The sequence below is a fragment of the Sus scrofa genome, chromosome 2 (genome assembly GCF_054392235.1).
Source record: "Sus scrofa isolate SSC_HxYL_T2T_F1_AM1 chromosome 2, Sscrofa_HxYL_maternal_Yorkshire_Landrace_v2.0, whole genome shotgun sequence".
In the NCBI taxonomy this organism is placed as follows: Eukaryota; Metazoa; Chordata; class Mammalia; order Artiodactyla; family Suidae; genus Sus; species Sus scrofa.
Genome location: NC_139384.1, coordinates 5,252,829 through 5,271,274, shown reverse-complemented (window position 1 = coordinate 5,271,274; position 18,446 = coordinate 5,252,829). Strand labels below are relative to the sequence as shown.

Genomic DNA, 18,446 nt, shown 5'->3' with positions numbered 1-18,446 from the left:
GTCCTATAAATGAGTATTTCAGGCTGACCCTGAAAATAAAACCTGAGAAAATGTTTGTATTAATAGGAGTTCCCATCGTGGCGCAGTGGTTAACGAATCCGACTAGGAACCATGAGGTTGCGGGTTTGATCCCTGCCCTTGCTCAGTGGGTTAACGATCCGGCGTTGCCGTGAGCTGTGGTGTAGGTTGCAGACGCGGCTCGGATCCCGCGTTGCTGTGGCTCTGGCGTAGGCTGGAGGCTACAGCTCCGATTCGACCCCTAGCCTGGGAACCTCCATATGCCGCGGAAGCGGCCCAAGAGATAGCAAAAAAGAAAAAAAAAGTTTGTATTAATGTTGGAGTTCCCGTCGTGGTGCAGCGGAAACGAATCATACTAGGAACCATGAGGTTGCGGGTTTGATCCCTGACCTCGCTCAGTGGATTAAGGCTCCAGAGTGGCTGTGAGCTGTGGTGTAGGTTGAAGACGCAGCTCGGATCCTGCATTGCTGTGGCTGTGGCTGTGGCCTGCAGCTATAGTTCGATGGGACCCCTAGCCTGGGGAATCTTCGTGTGCTGTGGGCACGGCCCTGAGAAAGACAAAAAAGGAAAAAAAAAAAAAAAAGAAATGTTACTTAAAATTTAAGGTACCCTTAGACAATAAGTCCTATTAGAGGACAAAAGTGGCCCTTAACAGTCTCCAGCAGTCTTAACTCAAGCGGTTTTAAGGGAAAGAAATTATTCTGTTAGGTTATGTTAAGCAGGTTTAACATATTTAGCTTCAAATTTATCTAGCATTAAGACAAATACAACTTCTGAAAAAAGTGTCGTTTTAAATGTTAATTCATCCTGTTGCTTTGGTATATCAAGTTTCTTGTAGATTTTCTTCTTTCTCAGTAGGTCTCCCAGCATTAGTAATCTTCAGAGCCTAGCCCACCCCTCATGTGTCTTTTCCTCTTAAGTAATCTTTTCCTCATAGGTAATCATTAATACGAACACCAAAAAGTCTGTAAATAATTATTTATGTTTGGATGCAGGGCATGGCTATGTATATTAGGAAGCTAGTTCACAATTTATAATAAGTGTTATTTTTAAATCTTGCCTTATAGATCTAAGCCACAGAAGAATTTATCGGCAATAATTTTATGTGACCTTAAGGGAGACAGGCTAAATATCTCAGAGAATGTCTTTTCCATTCCTGATTCCTCATTCAGGTTTTCCTTTGGCTGCCACTAAGCAGCTCCCTACCTTCTGCCAGATATCTCAGTAAGGAATTCCAAAGGCTGGGTTAGGACCTAGACTTTCTTTTTTCTTTGTTCAATTTCCATTTTAATTTTATCTTACTGTTTATACATCAGTGAAATGGTAAAAACTTGAAAAAGGGATGGTAACCTGATTGAACTGGTCCTCTCCATAGTGATAGAAACTGGACAGTGGTTTTTACTTTTTTTTTTTTTTTTTTTGGCTTTTTAGGGCTGCACCTGTGGCACATGGACGTTCCCAGGCTAAGGGTCGAATTGGAGCTGCAGCTGCTGCCCTACACCATAGCCACAGCAACTCAGTATCTGAGCCGCTTCTGCAACCTACACCACCGCTCATGGCAATGCTGGATCCTTAACCCACCAAGTCAGCGATTTTATAAAGTTTGTTTTAGACAAGGCAGGTGGTATCGTTATGGCTTGTATTTATGGGAGGAAATGACAAAGTTCCCAGTGGGTGTGTTCCTATATCTATAATGGTTAATGTGCAGCAAAACAAACTTAGCCATACTTTTCCAGACTCGCAAACCATATCCCAGAATCACTTCCCAGCCCTGAGTGAGCAAAGGACACTTGCAGTTTTCCTTTACATTGTGGTAGGATGCATATTATATTTTCCTGAGAGTTGGAGTGTAACATCTTTTTTTTTCTACCGAAGTTTCTTTTTTTTTTTTTTTTCAGGGCTGAACTTAAGGCATATATGGAGATTCCCAGGCTAGGGGTCCAAATGGAACTACAGCTGCCGGCCACAGCCACAGCCACAGCAACACCAGATCAGAGTTGCGTCTCTGACCTACATCACAGCTCACAGCAATGCCAGATCCTTAACTCACTGAGCGAGGCCAGGGATCGAACCCGCAACCTCATGGTTCCTACTCAGATTCACTTCTGCTGCACCACGACAGGAATTCCGACAGGAGTGTGTAGCTGTTCCACCATGGGTGCATGTGGGAAACACTCAATTGTGACTTTGACTACTTACTAACTTGTATAATTGCTTTTAGGAACCCTAAGATGAAGAAAGACTTACAAGTTTATATCTCACTAATGTTCCTTTGGCCTAGGGAATCTATTTCTAATTCTTGAGGAAAAAAAGTACCTTTTTAGTCCTAAGGGATGACTATAGATGGATTTGATTTCATTGAATCTAGTTGTGGAAAGTCATGTTATATAATTCACTAATCAGTTGTACAGGCCAAGTGTCACGATAAAAAATACACAAACTCCCTTAACTAACATAGTTAAATAAGGATATTTGTGGAGGCAGAGTCGTAGGGGAAAAAATAGGAAGTTCTGGGTCTAATATTAAGCAGAATAAAAGGCAGCAAGAAGGGGAATGAGTTAAGAAGAGCCATTTAAAGAGAACTCTTAGCATTATGAAAAGTGTCTAGAGAGAGCTTCCTGTTTATCAGGAGTCCTGAAAAACATGGCTGCCGTTGCTTGCTAAGACAGAGTGGCACAGAGACCAGAGCATAAGACACGGAGAGTGGCCCAGTAGGATGACTGCGTATAGACTGACAGTGTTTGAATTCTCCCCTCTCTCATTTACCTAGTACTGTAGTCAGAATGCAACTGGTAACCGAAGACAAAAGATACAGAGCCCAGCTCTGTAGGTAGTTTCACTTAAGATCAAATGGATTAATTATTCCTGCATTTGACCAGTGATGTTTAATCTGATCTTCAGATAATAGTGAGTTTAGGGCTTTGAGAATCCAAGCCTCACCATAAAGAAAAAAGTGTTGGATTGGGTGGGTGCCGAATCACTGCATAGCTGGAGACTGCAGTACTAGAGAACTTGGTGCATGTAGCACAGAAGGCTACACTGCAGCGAAGGACAAAAGCAAGCCCAGAGTTTGACCCTACCTGCAGAGAGAAGGTTTGTTTCTTGCTGTAGCGTATATAGCTGTCACAAATAACTAGCAGAAGAAATGAGAAGAAAAGTGGTGAGAGGAGATATCCATAATTATATATTCCCTGGAAGGAAAGTCAGTTTTAGTGATGTGGTAAAAGGGCTTTGAAGATTCTAAAATGTTCTACAGTGTTGGAGAAAGAATCATAGAGTGTAGAGGTAGAAGTAGATGAAAAAAGGGGCATTAAAAAGTTGATTTATTGGCAAAGTTCAGAGGAAAGTAATGGGTATGTATAAAGCCTTATTTGGGAGGGTGTGAGTAACCGTGACTCCTAATCTGAAATTGCGAGGCCGTGACCTTGAGAGATGTTGAGTAAAGAAGCAGAACTTGGAGCAGTATCGCAGTAATGTAGGAAAGAAGAGTCTCCTGGTTCATATGTGCATTGCAGCAGGACTGGAGGGGGCATGTTGGTGGTTGACAGTGGGTCACAGCAGGGTGGGGGATGTCAGCTGGAAGACTGAATTTTCAATCAGATTTTATTGTTTTGTTTGTGTATATTTTGGTAATAAAGGATCTTTTTGTGTGTATATATAAAAAGAAGCTTTTAATATATCAGTGTATTTGGCTTCCAACTCTGTGAAACAATTTCAGTGTTACTGAATATTTTTCTACTTTCCTATTTTCTCTAAAACATTTTGATAAACTTGGCAAACATGTGACTTTTGGACAGGATACTAGACCTGTAAAAGCCTATTTTCTCTATAAGATACCTCCTCGGGGATGTGGTGAAAATTAATGATAATGTTAGTAAAGTACTTACTAACTAGCACTAAGTAGTACTTACTAATAATGTATCGTTATTACAGAAAAAATTAACTTTTGCAAATCTATGAAATTCACTTATTCAACTAATGTGAATGATGTCTGCCTCCTCTCTGCCAAGAAACCAGGCTTAGTGTTGGTTTAAATATGCATACATGCTGTGGACCAAACCTTCAGGGGGCTTAACAGTCCGCTGGTGGAGCAGGTGTTTTAAGTGAGCTAAGAAAGAAAATAAATGCCTTCTGGGTTTACAGGTGCTGGGCATAACATAGGGCATCGAGCGAACACTGAGGGGCAGGTGATAGACTCTATCCTGAGGGAAGGAGGTGCTAGTCTTTTAATTTATTTTTTATTTTTAAAATTTTTTTGGCCATACCCACAGCAATATGGAAATTCCCAGGCCAGGGATTGAACCCTTGCCACTGCAGTGACAATACTGGATCCTTAATCCACTGTGCCATAAGAGAACTCCTAGTCTTTTTGATTTACCACTTAATAAACTTTCCTGCTGGATGCTAAAAATTGATTACTACAATATTATGTAAATGGTAAAAGCTCTCAATTTATACATCTGAAATTTTTGTTTGTGGTTCAAAAGGCTATAGCTGCTCTGATCTAAGATTTTAACATTTTCTTTTGTAACTGTGATCTAAAAATTTACACTGAGGAGTTTCCATGGCCCAGCGGTAATGAATCCAACTGGTATCCGTGAAAATATGGGTTTGATCCCCTGGCCCCACTCAAAACTGTGTCCTCATGGATACTAGTCAGATTCTAGTTAGATACTGCAGCTCCAATTCAACCCTTAGCCTGGGAACTTCCATATGCCACACGTGAGGCTGTAAAAAAGACCAAAAAAAAAAAAAAAAAAATTTACACTGAGCTCTGTCTCAGGAATATGATGGGTATGAAGCAGAGAGTTACAGTTGCGAATAACTTGTAAGATCAGGTTAAAATGAAACAATTCTTTTAAATATTTTCATTATATTCCTGTATTTCTAATGTTATGTTCTTAATAATGCTCATCCTTTTTTTTTTTTTTTTTTTGGTCTTTTGTCTTTTCAGGGCCGCACCCTCGGCATGTGGAGGTTCCCAGGCTAGGGGTCTAACTGGGGCTACAACTGCCCGCCTACCCCACAGCCACAGCAACAACAGATCCAAGCCGTGTCTTCGACCCTACACCACAGCTCATGGCAACACCGGATCCTTAACCAACTGAACGAGACCAGGGATCAAACCCTCAACCTCATGGTTCCTAGTCAGATTCATTTCCGCTGTGCCTTGACGGGAACTCCTAATTCTCATCTTTGTTGCCTGTTTTTTATTCTGAATTAATAGATGGAAAAAAATAGGCTTTATTTAATATGTGATTTGGAAACTTACTTGGAATCAGTTTCCTAGTGCCCTGTCTGATTTTTGTCCTTTCCTAAAGGCCTCTGGAATTTGTTTTTGGTACAACTTGACCTTTTGTTTTGTTTTGGAGTGACTTGTTTCTCTTAAGTATTTGTGCGTACTTTCTTGTCGCTCTAGGTTAGTTAGCACTAAGACCAAAATAAGCATTTTCCAAAAAGACTTCCTACACCATTAAGGAAGGTTTTTCTAACATAACAAGCTGATTGCACAGGGTCTTTGAGTCTTTTTTTTTTTTTTTTTTTTTTTTTTTTTTTTTTTTTTTTTGATCTTTTTGCCTTTTCTAGGGCCTCTCTTGCGGCCTATGGAAATTCCCAGGCTAGGGGTCTAATTGGAGCTATAGCCACTGGCCTATGCTAGAACCACAGCAACACAGGATCCGAGTCGCGTCTGCAAAGTACACCACAGCTCACAGCAACACTGGATCCTTAACCCGCTGAGGGAGGCTAGGGATCGAACCCGAAACCTCATAGTTCCTAGTCGGATTCGTTAACCAGTGCGCCACGACGGGAACTCTGGGTCTTTGAGTCTTAAGGTAAAGTGCAAAGGTTGAGGGTAAGAATGACCATTCAGACATTTCTAGGAAGAACTCCACAGAAGAGCGTAAAAGTCCCTCTTTTCCTTGGTAGCCTACTGTAAAAGCTCCAGGTCTAAGAAAGCCTTTCAGGCCACTGACAATGCCCCAGAAGGTCGCCGAAACAACTGTCCTGGAATAAGTGCAAATAAATAAGCACATCTCCAGTGGTAAGACCTAGGTTCTCAGTGGCCTGAAATGTTTATTTAAAAGCGGCCTCTGGGAGTTCCTGTCGTGGTTCAGTGAAAACGAATCTGACTAGTATCCATGAGGACACAGTTTTGATCCCTGGCCTCATTCAGTGGGTTAAGGATCTGGTGTAGCCATGAGGTGTGGTGTAGGTCACAAACGTGGCTCAGATCCTGAGTTGCTGTTGCTGTGGTGTAGGCCGGCTGCTGTAGCTCCGATTCAGACCCAGCCTGGGAACCTCCATATGCCGCGGGAGCGGCCCTAAAAAGACAAAAAAAAAAAAAAGCCACTTCTGTAATTTCCAAAATAGCCAAGTTACTTTTGTGAGAGTCTAAAAATTACATAAATCTCGAGTGGCACAGTGGGATCAGCAGTGTCTCTGCAATTCCAGGACACAGGCTCGATGACTGGCCTGGCATGGTCACAGCTGCTGCTCAGATTTGATTCCTGGCCTGAGAACTCCATATGTCTCAGGGCAGCCAAAAATAAATAAATAAGTAAATTTAAAAATTATATAAATCTGGCCCCAAAATACAGGACACTGGCTTGTGCAGTCTGAGCTTAACCCTGGCCACGGATTGGTGTGTGGAGAGTGTCCCTTGAGTGGCTGTCAGCAGGGGCATCAAGGTGTCTGACAGGGTGCAGGGCTGGCAGCTTCATCTAGGGAATATCAAGGATGAGGCAGGCAAATCCACCTCCTGGAAGAGGAGGTGGGCGGGAGCGCTGGTGTCCTGAGGGTGGGGGAATCCGAGGGGCGGAGCCAGCACCAGGAATGGTGGCCCCGGGAGACTGACAGATGGGGCCTTGGCAGATGCACTTTGGTTCCCGGGCCTGGTTCTGGGGCAGGAGAATGAAGCTCCTGGACCCGAGGTTTTGCCTCAGCTGGTTTGACTTGGTCTCCGGGGAACTTCTGCAAGAGCTGCCCAGGCGCTTCCCTTACAGAGGTGGAGCTCCGCGTGGTGCAGAGCAGGCAGCTCTGTGGAAGTAGTTGATACTAAACAGACCTACTGAGTAGCTCAGTATCGGTTGACGTGTGTCATTCCTGAAGGTTTTCCTGGGATCATGTATGTCGCTTCTGGATCCTGGGCTGGGAGAGGGGCAGTGGGGGCAGGAGAGGGCAGGCCGGTTGTTGCGGGAGAAGGTAGCTCCAGAGGGGCCTGACTCCAGGTCTGGCTCATCCACCGCGACTGAACTTTGGGCGACTCGCCCGAAGAGGGGGGAGAGACGTGCGTGTGCAGTGTGTGTGCAGGCGGCTGTGAGCACAAGGGGTGACCCTGAGGGGAAGGGTGTGGACTGACACAAGGAGACCGGGGACCGGACTCGGAATGGGTTAAAGTCTTCCCTTTCTCTGGCGCCTCCCGAAGTCGGCCAGCGAGAGCCCTCGGGGCGCCCGGGTTCTCCTATTGCGGCGCTGGTGGGAGGGAGAAGGCGGAGCGGCCGCTCACCTCCCGGGCGGGCTTTCCTCCAATCGCGGGGGAGAGAGCGCTGGCCCAGCACACCCCCTCCTGACTCTGCAGCAGGACGCTGGGCCCTCTGCTGGCTCGCGCACTCGGCTCGGCTCCCCTCCTGCCATCTTCCGTTGCAAAGCATTTCTGGGAGCTGCATGTGGGTGACGCAGCAGCATTGTTCGCAGGCACAGGAAGCCGCGGCTGAGCTGAAGGGCTCGAGGAGGAGCTCAGAGCACCACACGCCGCTCCCTCTGGGTAGCCTGAAAGGTTGGAGCCGGACTGTCGTGCCTTATGTACTCTGGGAGATTCCAGAATTTTCAAGTAAATCGGGATTTTTCCTAGACAGAAAACCTAACTCCTTCAGCACAACTTCCAATACAGAAAGCAAAACAAAGACGCTGGGGAAACTTCAACCAAGAGCCTCGGCAGCTCCAGGGCGACGAGAAACAACAAGGTCAGGCAGGCGGGCGGCAAACCTTTTCTGGTTCGGGGTGTGTGTAACTGTAGGGACTTTGTCTTGGCCAAGAGGTAGAAGAACTGCCTGCCGGGCGAGTCCAGGACAATGCCTAGGTGTTGGTTGAGGCGTCACTGCACTTGTTCCCTCTCCTGGTGGGATGTGCTTTTGAACTGGGTCGCTTGGCTTTGGAGAACCTTTTCCCCTTCTCTACCCAGGTGCCCGCTGTTCTCGTCCCTTTCCTGTGCTGCGTCGGGTGTGGGCTTGTGTTTGAATGCTCTCCCGAATGCCAGGAGCCTAGATAGGCGTCAGCCTTTCCGCACTCCACCCCCGCTCCCCGTCCCAAACCCGCTCTGATGAAGGGTGGTGGCTTCTTAATATGGTTTCTTGAAGGGCCTCAGCTGGAGTCTGCCTTTTTTGAGGAAAGCGGGGCATGCTTGGTTGTATGGCCCCAGTGAAATAAGGTTTGGGAGGAAATCTGCATTTCCCTCCACACCCACACAGACCCTAGTAACTGAGCCGACTATATGTGAACAGCCCCCCCGCCCCCAGTTTCTCCACCTACCTTTCCCTGTCCTCCACAAAAATCTTGCAGGTAGACTGCTTTTGGTGAATAGTTAGGTTCCTTTTCTACTCTAAACAATCGCGGATCTTTCTGTGCAGTCTGTTTTGCTGAAAGTGGAAAGTCCCTGTTTGTGGACAGCTCAGTGCTCTCAGGCAGAGGAAATGGGCAGAGTCCTACTCCTCGCAGTGCGAAGTGGGGGAGGGGAGCTGTGCACTCCCTAGCACACATTTTGAATGGACCTGAGTTTTTCACCCTGCGGAGACGAGGAGCCCTACCAGAGCCTAGTCCCACGTGGCACCGCACCCTGCCTTTTCACCCCCACGCAGTGTGGTGCTAACAGGAGGCTCCAGGATAGGGTGCCATAGCAACTCAGAAGTAAATAAAACGTCTGCAAATGAAATCAGTTTGGGGGAGGGTGAGAGGCATCTGGAGACTTGGCAAAGGGGATCATTGCGGAGGAGCTTTGTGGGTATGAGTTAAAGGATCTTTTGGAGTCCCAACTCTGTATTTGAAGCATGAACCCTAGGTTAAGGATAAAAAAAATTGGTAAAGAAGTGCCTCGTGCTTCACAAAGTCCTGGTATCTAGGCACAGACCTCACAGGATTATGAGAATAATTATTGAAAAGGGCCCAGACATGCTGGCCTGTCTAGGATCAGAGTTTAGTTTTCCCTGAAACAGTATCCTGTGTACACCTAACGCAACGAGAAGGAAACTCGCCTCCTGGATGTATGTTCTTTTGCTTTGGCCTTTGCTTTAGGGCTCATGACGTCAGAGGAGGAGGGATTTCATTCTGCTAGAAGATTTGGGAGTCAGAAATTTCTGTCTAAAACATAAAAGATTTGTTTCAAATAACACTCACCCAGGTGTGATTCACTTGAGTGGCAGTTTCTTACTGTAGAATTGTTTCTCAAGTCAGGCTAGATTGGTTCAAGCCATGAGAGCTATTTATTGCCCCTAAGATTGTTCCTGCCCCCCTTTATAGAAATAAGGGCAAATAATTTATCAAGTATGTGAGAGAGAGAGAGAAAGAGAGAGAACTTTGAGATCAAGATTTCTATAATGAGCCTAGAAGAACAGAGCCCTGGGTTGAATCAAGACATTAAGACTCTGCTATTCATGTTATTAATTCAGTATTAGCCAATCTTTTTTTTTTTTTGCCACTTTGCTGATAACATCTGCAAAATGAAGGCAGTAGTTACAATACATGATAATATTCATTAACTGGTGTGGAAAAGTAAAGGAGTGATACATAGTTTTACTGTCATATATAGAACTGTGTGACTACACTGTGTGACTGCATAGCTTGATGCTTCAGCATAGGTGTCAACAGTACAGTAAATACACAAGTATGGGGTTGGAAGCAAAGGTAATTTTGAAGTCTTGCTATTAATGCACTAGTTTGAGTTCTCTTTATGTTTACTTATTTTGCAGTGAGTTTCAATATGAAGGGAAAGGGTAGACACTTGTCACCCCGCCCTTCACCTTAGTGCTTCGGGGCACTGAGACCAAGTCTGGATGCCATCGGGAGTGGTTGACTCTTTGTTCACTGTGTCCTTTTTTTCCTTCTCTCCTATCTCACCCTTAGATTTTGCTGGAGGAGCTTGCCAGCAGTGATCCCAAGTTAGCTCTCACAGGAGTTCCTATAGTACAGTGGCCAAAAAGGGATAAGGTAAGAAACACTGAAACATTTTGCCGGCTGATCATTTCTGTTCCAGTAAGAAAAAGAGCAACTTAGGTGGACAGCTTTTGGTGCGTTAATATGTACTGACAGAAAATCATTACTCTGTTCTGTTTTGACTCTTAGGCCAGGGTAATTGGCTCTCCTTGGAGGTGACTCTTGTCACAGAACTGTCACACTGGGAGACCTGCCTCCAGGTTCAGATGCCAAGGTGTACATTTGTTCACCAGAATGGCTCAGTTCCTATCCTTCTGGTCCAGTGATTCAATTGTTTCCGTAGATCTGATGTAAAACTATTTAAAATAATCATATATACGTTTGAAAAGCTAGAATGTTTCTATATTGGAGTAAGACTGCACTCTCAAGCTTTCCCTTAATTTGGACTTTTCAGTATTGAATTGAAAAGGGAAGAGAGGCGTTACCCAGTATTTAGTAATTGTCAGTTATGAATTTTCATGCCTACTCAGTCAGGGCCTGTATAAATTTTCCTCATATTGTCCTTTGTCAAGGTCAGTAATAGCATTCTGATCCTGACCCCAAGTCCGGCAAATAAATTAAGCTCTTCTTTGGTGTTCCCCAGCTGGAACTTGTAGAGCTGTCGCATTCCAGGAATGTTTAGGCAGACTGTAAAGGTGCGTATCTAAAAGGTGTCTGGGAGTTCCCGTCGTGGTGCAGCGGAAACTAATCTGACTAGGAACCATGAGGTTGCGGGTTCGATCCCTGGCCTCGCTCAGTGAGTTAAGGATCCGGCGTTGCCGTGAGCTGTGGTGCAGGTCACAGACATGGCTTGGACCTGGTGTTGCTGTGGCTGTGGTATAGGCTGGCAGCTATAGCTCTGATTCGACCCCTAGCCTTAGAACCTCCATATGCCGTGGGTTCGTCCCTAAAAAGGGCAAAAAGACAAATAAATAAATAAATAAAATAAAAGGTGTCTGAAGAACCACCTCCTCCTTCCAAGGTGGAGTCATCCCACTGGCTTCTGCTTGGCCACATGGGACTGCCTTCAAACAGTGTAGTCATTTCTGGCCCTGGCTTTTGAGTGTTTTGTGTCAGAAAAGTGTTTAGGCAGAGTAGGAAATTAAAACAGTGGAAAGTATGGTCCTCATTCTTGAAAGATCACCAGCAGGGTCAATACAAACGCTAAAATCATAAACCTGTACCTGAGAGATTTGTTCTACACTATTACTGGAGCGTCTGCTATGTACCAGATTGTAGACTAGGATTGTGAGTCATAAAGAGCAAGACGGGTCTCACCCTCAGGCAGTTTACTGTCTTCTTGAGGAGTATATTCTGCACAGCAGTCGTCAGGAGAAGGAGATACTGGAGGGCCCCTGCAATGATTTTGGTACATAGAAGCTTTAGGGAAGGGCAGCTCAGCAGTGAGACAGATGTGGCTGAAGTAGTCTGAAGGGATTGGCAAACTTTTTCCATAAAGACAACTTGTAGAGGGAGCTCCCACTGTGGCTTAACAGGTTACAAACCCATGAGGATGAGGTTGGATCCCTGGCCTCAGCCAGTGGGTTAAGGATCCAATGTTGCCGTGAGCTGTGGTGTAGGTTGCAGACGTAACTTGGATCCTGTGTTGCTGTGGCTGTGACATAGGCCAGCAGCTGCAACTCCAGTTGGACCCCTAGCCTGGGAACTTCCATTTGTAGCAGGCGCAGCCCTAAAAAGGAAAAAAGAAAGAAGATACTATGTAGATAATAAATATAATAAATAAAGGTGATAGATTTTTTAGGTTTCGCAGGCCATACAGTCTGTTGCAGCGTCTCAGTTCTGCCACTGCACTTAAAAGCACCTGTGGACAAAACATAAACAAATGAGCATGGTTTTGTTCCAATAAGATTTTATTTATAAAAACAGGCAGTTGGCAATTTGCCGTCAGGCCATCATTTGCCAAGCTATGTAATCTCCCCTCTCCAGTCCTTAAAGCTACTTGATGTATTTGACCTCATTGCTTTCTTTTTGCAGCTTAAATTCCCCACCCGGCCAAAGGTGCGGGTTCCTACCATCCCCATTACAAAGCCTCACACTATGAAACCAGCTCCACGGTTAACACCTGTGAGGCCAGCTGCTGCCTCCCCCATAGTGTCAGGAGCCAGGCGGAGACGAGTGCGATGTCGAAAATGCAAGGCCTGTGTGCAAGGAGAGTGTGGCGTTTGCCACTACTGCAGGGACATGAAGAAGTTCGGGGGACCTGGTCGTATGAAGCAGTCCTGTGTCCTTCGGCAGTGCTTGGCAGTGAGTGACCTGCTGGGTAAAGAATTTGGGGGAGGGGTGGTAGTTCAGGGGTGGAGGGTGGGGAGCAAAATATACACAGTCCAGACTTCAGAGTTGGGAAGAAAAAGGCTCTTTTTGGCTTTCCTCATTTTGTCCTTTTTTTTCTGGGGTTGGAAGGAAGGTACCTAATACTAAAAACAATCTAATCTTTCAATCCTACTCAGTTTTCAGACAAGAGACTAGCATTTGAAGGGCAAATCACTGCTGTCTGCCCCCTCTTTAAGCGGATTAGAAAGGAAGGACCCGGGAGGCCAAGGACAGACCAACTGAAAATAAACTTATCTCTGTTGGTCTCTAGTTCCCAACTAGTTAATTATCCCCTCTTCTTCTTTAGCCATTTTCCTATCAAAACTTCTTTTCTCTCCACCAGGTCTCCATGCTTTCTGAGTGTTTATTAGAGAATTATAGGAACCAAATGGCCCACCATTAGTTAAAAGGAAGCTGAAATGATAAGGATCTAAGTCAGCTCTTTTCTTGGTTTCTGTCTTTGTCCTCTTACAGCCCAGACTGCCTCACTCGGTCACGTGTTCCCTCTGTGGAGAGGTGGATCAGAATGAGGAGACGCAGGACTTTGAGAAGAAACTCATGGAATGCTGTATCTGCAATGAGATTGTTCATCCTGGCTGCCTCCAGGTGAGGAGAGGCCTGAGGGGCCCCTGAGTTCTCAGCGGACAGAGTGATTAAAGACTCTGAGTAGAACAGAGGAGAGTGGGACCTCTGTCATGAGCGGTTGCCAGCATCCCTACTGTGAGCTGTCAGCTGTGGGTCAAGTAGTGGTCTTAACATCTGCTCCTGATTCACTGTCTGTGTGCAGTGTCAGCAGCAAATGGTGCTAGACCCTGAGGATGAACCAGTATGCCAAACAGTCCTACTTCCTCCCTCCTGGAGCTTGTAGTCTGGCTTCTGATGGGTATGTCCCCAGGCCATCATGGAACAGCCCAGTCTGTTTTGGAATGCCTCCTTCCTTTAAGCACCTCTGTTACATACTTCATTGTATCCTGAAAGATGGTTAAAAGTAAATTTTCTTGGTCTTTTGAGGGCTGCACCCACAGCATATGGAGGTTCCTGGCTAGGGGTCTAATTGGAGCTGTTACTTCCGGCCTACACCAGAGCCACAGCAACACGGGATCCGAGCCGCATCTGCAACCCACATCACAGCTCACGGCAACGCCGGATCCTTAACCCACTGAGTGAGGCCAGGGATCAAACCTGCAACCTCATGGTTCCTAGTCAGATTCCTTTCGGCTGCACCACGATGGGAACTCCAAAAGTAATATTTTCAAGTGACTTTTTTTTTTTTTTTTTTTTTTTTTTTTTTTTGCTTTTTAGGGCCACAGGTACAGCATATAGAAGTTCCCAGGCTAGGGGTTGAATCAGAGCTGCAGCTGCCGGCCACGGCCACAGCCACAGCCATGACCTACACCACACACAGCTCGTGGCAACACTGGATCCTGAACCCACTGAGCTGGGCCAGGGATTGAACCCACTGAACCGCAATGGGAGCTCCCACCCTATTTCTTCTTTAAACTTTCTTTAAATCTAAAATGCATTGGTGCTGGTACTTTCTTGGTCTTCCCAAAGATGTCAGCTATTTCCTGACTGCCACCTGGCTGACAGTGATTATAAGGCACTGTTAATTATGAGAAGCAGCCCAATTTCAGAGAGGTTCAAATGTGGAAAATAGGCATCTTAGATTGATAAAATAGTGTATTATCTTCATGATGATGATAACAGTTAATACCAGACATGTTTCTAAACATTTTACATAGTGTATAATTCATTTAATCCTCATCACTACCCTATAAAGTGGGCATTGTTGGTTCAGTGGGTTAAAGGTCCACTGTATTACTGCTGTGGCTCTGGTTGCTGCTGTGGCTCAAGTTTGATCCCTGGCCTAGAGACTTCCACATTCCATGGGCATGGCCGAAAAATAAAGAAAACAGAATAAAAGGGGTGTTGTTTATCCTTGCTTTACAGTTGAATCAGAGACCAGGTCACTAGTCTCCAAACCCAAACCATAACTAAGTCATAACTATTATGATCCACTGTCAGGGTCACATTGGTATCATTCCTGTGTGTTCAGTTCCTTCTGCAAAGTGGCATGAGACCCTCCGGAGAATATATGTATCAGAGGGAGCAACGCCAGATTGACCCACGCTCTTGGGAATCTTCTCATGGAGCCTAACTTTGATCAAGAGTGAGAGTGGCCAGTTTCCCACTGGCTGGGAATGAGGCCAAAAGGCTCCTGACTTTTCTCTCCTGTGGGCCAGTGTGTTTAGGAGTGGGTACCTCTTTCCAGCCATGCAACTGTGTTACTGTTTGATAAAGGAAAGTTAAGAGATAAGTTGGATTATGTTTGTTTCTTTAAGTGAGGCAGATTTTTAATATCCCTGTCTACCTATAGATGGATGGAGAGGGGTTGCTTAACGAGGAATTGCCAAATTGCTGGGAGTGTCCAAAGTGCTACCAGGAAGACAGCTCAGAGAAGGCCCAGGTAAGGGAGCTTCCTCCAGACATGCGCTTTGGGAGGGAAGGCAGCATCATGCTTGGTATAACATTTATCTTTGCGTCTTTATTGCATGTTTCTTTCTGATCTGGCCGATTACTTTTGATTATGTTTTTTTTCTTTTGGTTGATTATTTTCCTTTTGTTTGAGTTTTAAATTTGGGGTTTTTGTTTCCTTTGAGGGTCTACAAACTCCTGAGGTTCTTTTACACTCTGGGGCCCTAGGAAAAGAGGAACCACAGCTTGGTTGTTTGAGGAGGAAGTGAGGTGAGCCAGGCTGCTCCTGAGGAATGAAACTTTAGAGGAGGCAGTGACCTTGAGGCAGCTGGTAAATACAGTGGGATACTGGAGTTTCCAGTTACACAGGTTCACATTTTTGTCATCTTCACCTTTTTGGCAGAAAGCCCTGCCCTTGTGCCCAGTTGATTCCTACAGATGCAGTCCCTTCTCCAGAGGGGACCAGTGCCATGAGCTTGGTTGCAGGTCCAGTGGTCACCAGTGATGTCAGAGGGCCAAAAAGACTCTGGTTATTCAGGCCAGCAAGGCGAGACCTGTTAAGGTAACTACAGAGGAAGCCACTGGCCTGGTGTCAGTCATCCGTGCCCAGTGGTCTCCTCCAGGTACCCTCTGCAGGAGTCGGGGCAAGTTTCCTTGTTTTCTTTCTATTTCTTCCAACTTCGGCACTGAGGTCATTGGATTTTCAGTCTAAATATCTTTGAATAAATAGAACTTCATTGTCTATTCCAAGCCATTATATTAGCAGCAGGTTCTACTAGTAGCTTTTACATTGTCTTCAGTGGTGGTGGTGGGTGCTCGCTGTAGTAGATAGGTTTTCAGATATTTATATAGTATTACCTTCTTTTTTTTTTTTTTTTTTTTTTTTTTTTTGGCTTTTTAGGGCCACACCCACGGCATGTGGAAGTTCCCGGGCTAGGGGTCGAATCGGAGCTGCAGCTGCCTCCCTACACCACAGTCATAGCAACACCAGATCCGAGCCGTGTCTGCGACCTACACCACAGCTCACGGCAACACCGGATCCTTAACCCACTGAGCAAGGCCGAGGATCGAACCCGAAACCTCATGGTTCCTAGTGAGATTTGTTTTCTCTGCGCCACGGCAGGAACTCCTAGTATTACCTCCTAATGCACTGTCGGCACTGTACCTGAAAGGTGGGCATGCCCTTCCAACCAGAGTGATCTAAGAATATAGGGGTAGAGGGAAGAGAATGTTTCTTAGGGACATAAGATGTCTCCTTAACGCAAGTCTGGACCAGGGGATACCTAGTGGATACCTAGTGCGATACCTCGTGGAACCAGTGTGATACCTAGTGGAACACGTTGGTAGGCATCATCGAGCACAGCCAGTGTGACTAGAGAGCACCCAGGCATAGCATGAGGTTGTGGTTTATTGCAGGATGTCAGCTTTACCAAACTTGTTCCTCATTTTCATCCTGAGGAGAAGCTTCTGGGAGCAGTGCAGTTTCTTCCAGAGGTTCTCATTCTCAGCCTCTCTCTCTCCTACAGTTGGTCTGTGGGGAGCGCGGGGCACTGAAGTGGGAGAAGCAGCCGGGTAGGCGCGCTCAGCCCCTGCTAGAGTGAAAAGTCAGTGGTGTTCACCGCCATCGGAATCTGCATCTGGTTCAAACAGGATATGTTGGCTGCTTTTCTTCCAACAGAAGCATCTCTTAGGTGAAGAACTAAATTAGAGGCAGAATTTAAAGTGGTCAGATTGCATAGGGGTAGAGTGGTGGCTTCTTTAAAAGGATTTCCTTACCAGGGAGCCGTGACGGAAAAGTTGGGACAAGAGACGAACAGCGCAGGCTGTGGGATTGTCATGCACGCAGCCCAAATTTGGATCCCACGCCTCTGTGCTTGGACACAAACCTTCCTGCCACGCATAGATTTCCCAAGTGACCTATTTTAAGGGTTTTGCTCGGTAATCAGCTTTCCTCAGCACAGACGTGAGCACAGTTACTGATCCTGGCAGAGTCTAGATTGCAGCTACTGAGGCGGTGACCACCCCGCAGCACGCAAGGATCCCTTTCCCCGTAGAAAAGCTGTGACCGACCTTCTCTCTAGTCCCAGAGAGCAACAGTGAGGTGGGCCTCTGAGTGTAGAGGGTTTTGAAGAAAGGAGGCACTGACGTGGCATTGGGGGGCCTGTTTTACAGAAGCGGAAAATGGAAGAGAGTGATGAAGAAGCCGTGCAAGCCAAAGTCCTGCGGCCCCTGCGGAGCTGCGACGAGCCCCTCACGCCCCCGCCTCACTCGCCCACCTCCATGCTGCAGCTCATCCACGACCCGGCCTCCCCCCGGGGCGTGGTGACTCGGTCATCCCCTGGGGCCGGCCCCAGCGACCACCACAGTGCCAGCCGCGATGAGCGCTTCAAACGGCGGCAGTTGCTACGGCTGCAGGCCACAGAGCGCACCATGGTACGGGAAAAGGAGAACAATCCCAGCGGCAAAAAGGAGCTGTCTGAAGTTGAGAAAGCCAAGATCCGGGGATCGTACCTCACTGTCACGCTGCAGAGGCCCACCAAAGAGCTCCACGGGACATCCATTGTGCCCAAGCTGCAGGCCATCACGGCCTCCTCTGCCAACCTGCGCCATTCCCCCCGTGTGCTAGTGCAGCACTGCCCAGCCCGAACCCCCCAGCGTGGGGACGAGGAGGGGCTGGGGGGAGATGAGGAGGAAGAGGAGGAGGAGGAGGAGGAAGATGACAGTGCAGAGGAGGGGGGTGCAGCCAGGCTGAATGGCCGGGGCAGTTGGGCTCAGGATGGAGACGAAAGCTGGATGCAGCGGGAGGTCTGGATGTCTGTCTTCCGCTACCTCAGCCGCAGAGAACTTTGTGAATGTATGCGAGTGTGCAAGACGTGGTATAAATGGTGAGCAGGGATACAGGGATCAGGAACAGGGGTACGGGAGTAGGTGGCAGACTTTTCCACTTAAGAACAGCATGTGTCTTGGTATCTGGAGGCTTGTCGGGTCCTAAACGATTAATTCAACCCAGTCTGTTCCCCAGAGAGTGGGTCCTGTTGATGTGGCCAGTTTTGTCTACAGGTGTCATCAGGGAAATTTGGCCCTTTGCCTCTTCTCCCTGCTCTGTACCTTCCCATCTCTCTTTACTAGGCCGAGGAATGGACTCGTACATTGGGGCTTGGAGAAGAAACTTGTACAGCTAAAAGTTCAGGGTCGTAATTCACCCTCCCTCCTTCCCTTAGTCGGTTGAACTCATGCATTTGTCGAGAGCCTGTAATGTGCCATTCTCCTTGTGCTGGTGACACAGATGACTTCTGTTAAGCCTCTGCCTCGGTTGCATCTCCATCTAACAAGAGAGGTAGACGTGCTTTTCAGAAAATTTGAAGGTGCTCACAGGTTCGCAATTTTAATTTTCTTCTTACAAACCTAGACCAGTATCCCTTGCTCGAGCAAGCAGG

General features: G+C 46.6%; 1 protein-coding gene across 13 annotated transcripts in view; it reads left to right on the top strand.

Annotated features, from left to right (window-relative positions):
- KDM2A (lysine demethylase 2A) overlaps window positions 1-18,446 on the top strand; it is a 120,394-nt gene that overhangs the window by 94,917 nt on the left and 7,031 nt on the right. For 8 of the 13 annotated variants that reach the window (XM_085008355.1, XM_085008332.1, XM_021077215.2 and 5 more), the window contains 5 exon segments: window positions 10,135-10,218; window positions 12,199-12,468; window positions 13,009-13,140; window positions 14,912-15,001; window positions 17,182-17,894. In XM_085008355.1, the coding sequence (XP_084864481.1) occupies window positions 10,135-10,218; window positions 12,199-12,468; window positions 13,009-13,140; window positions 14,912-15,001; window positions 17,182-17,894 (1,289 nt within the window). 13 annotated transcript variants of the gene reach the window in all.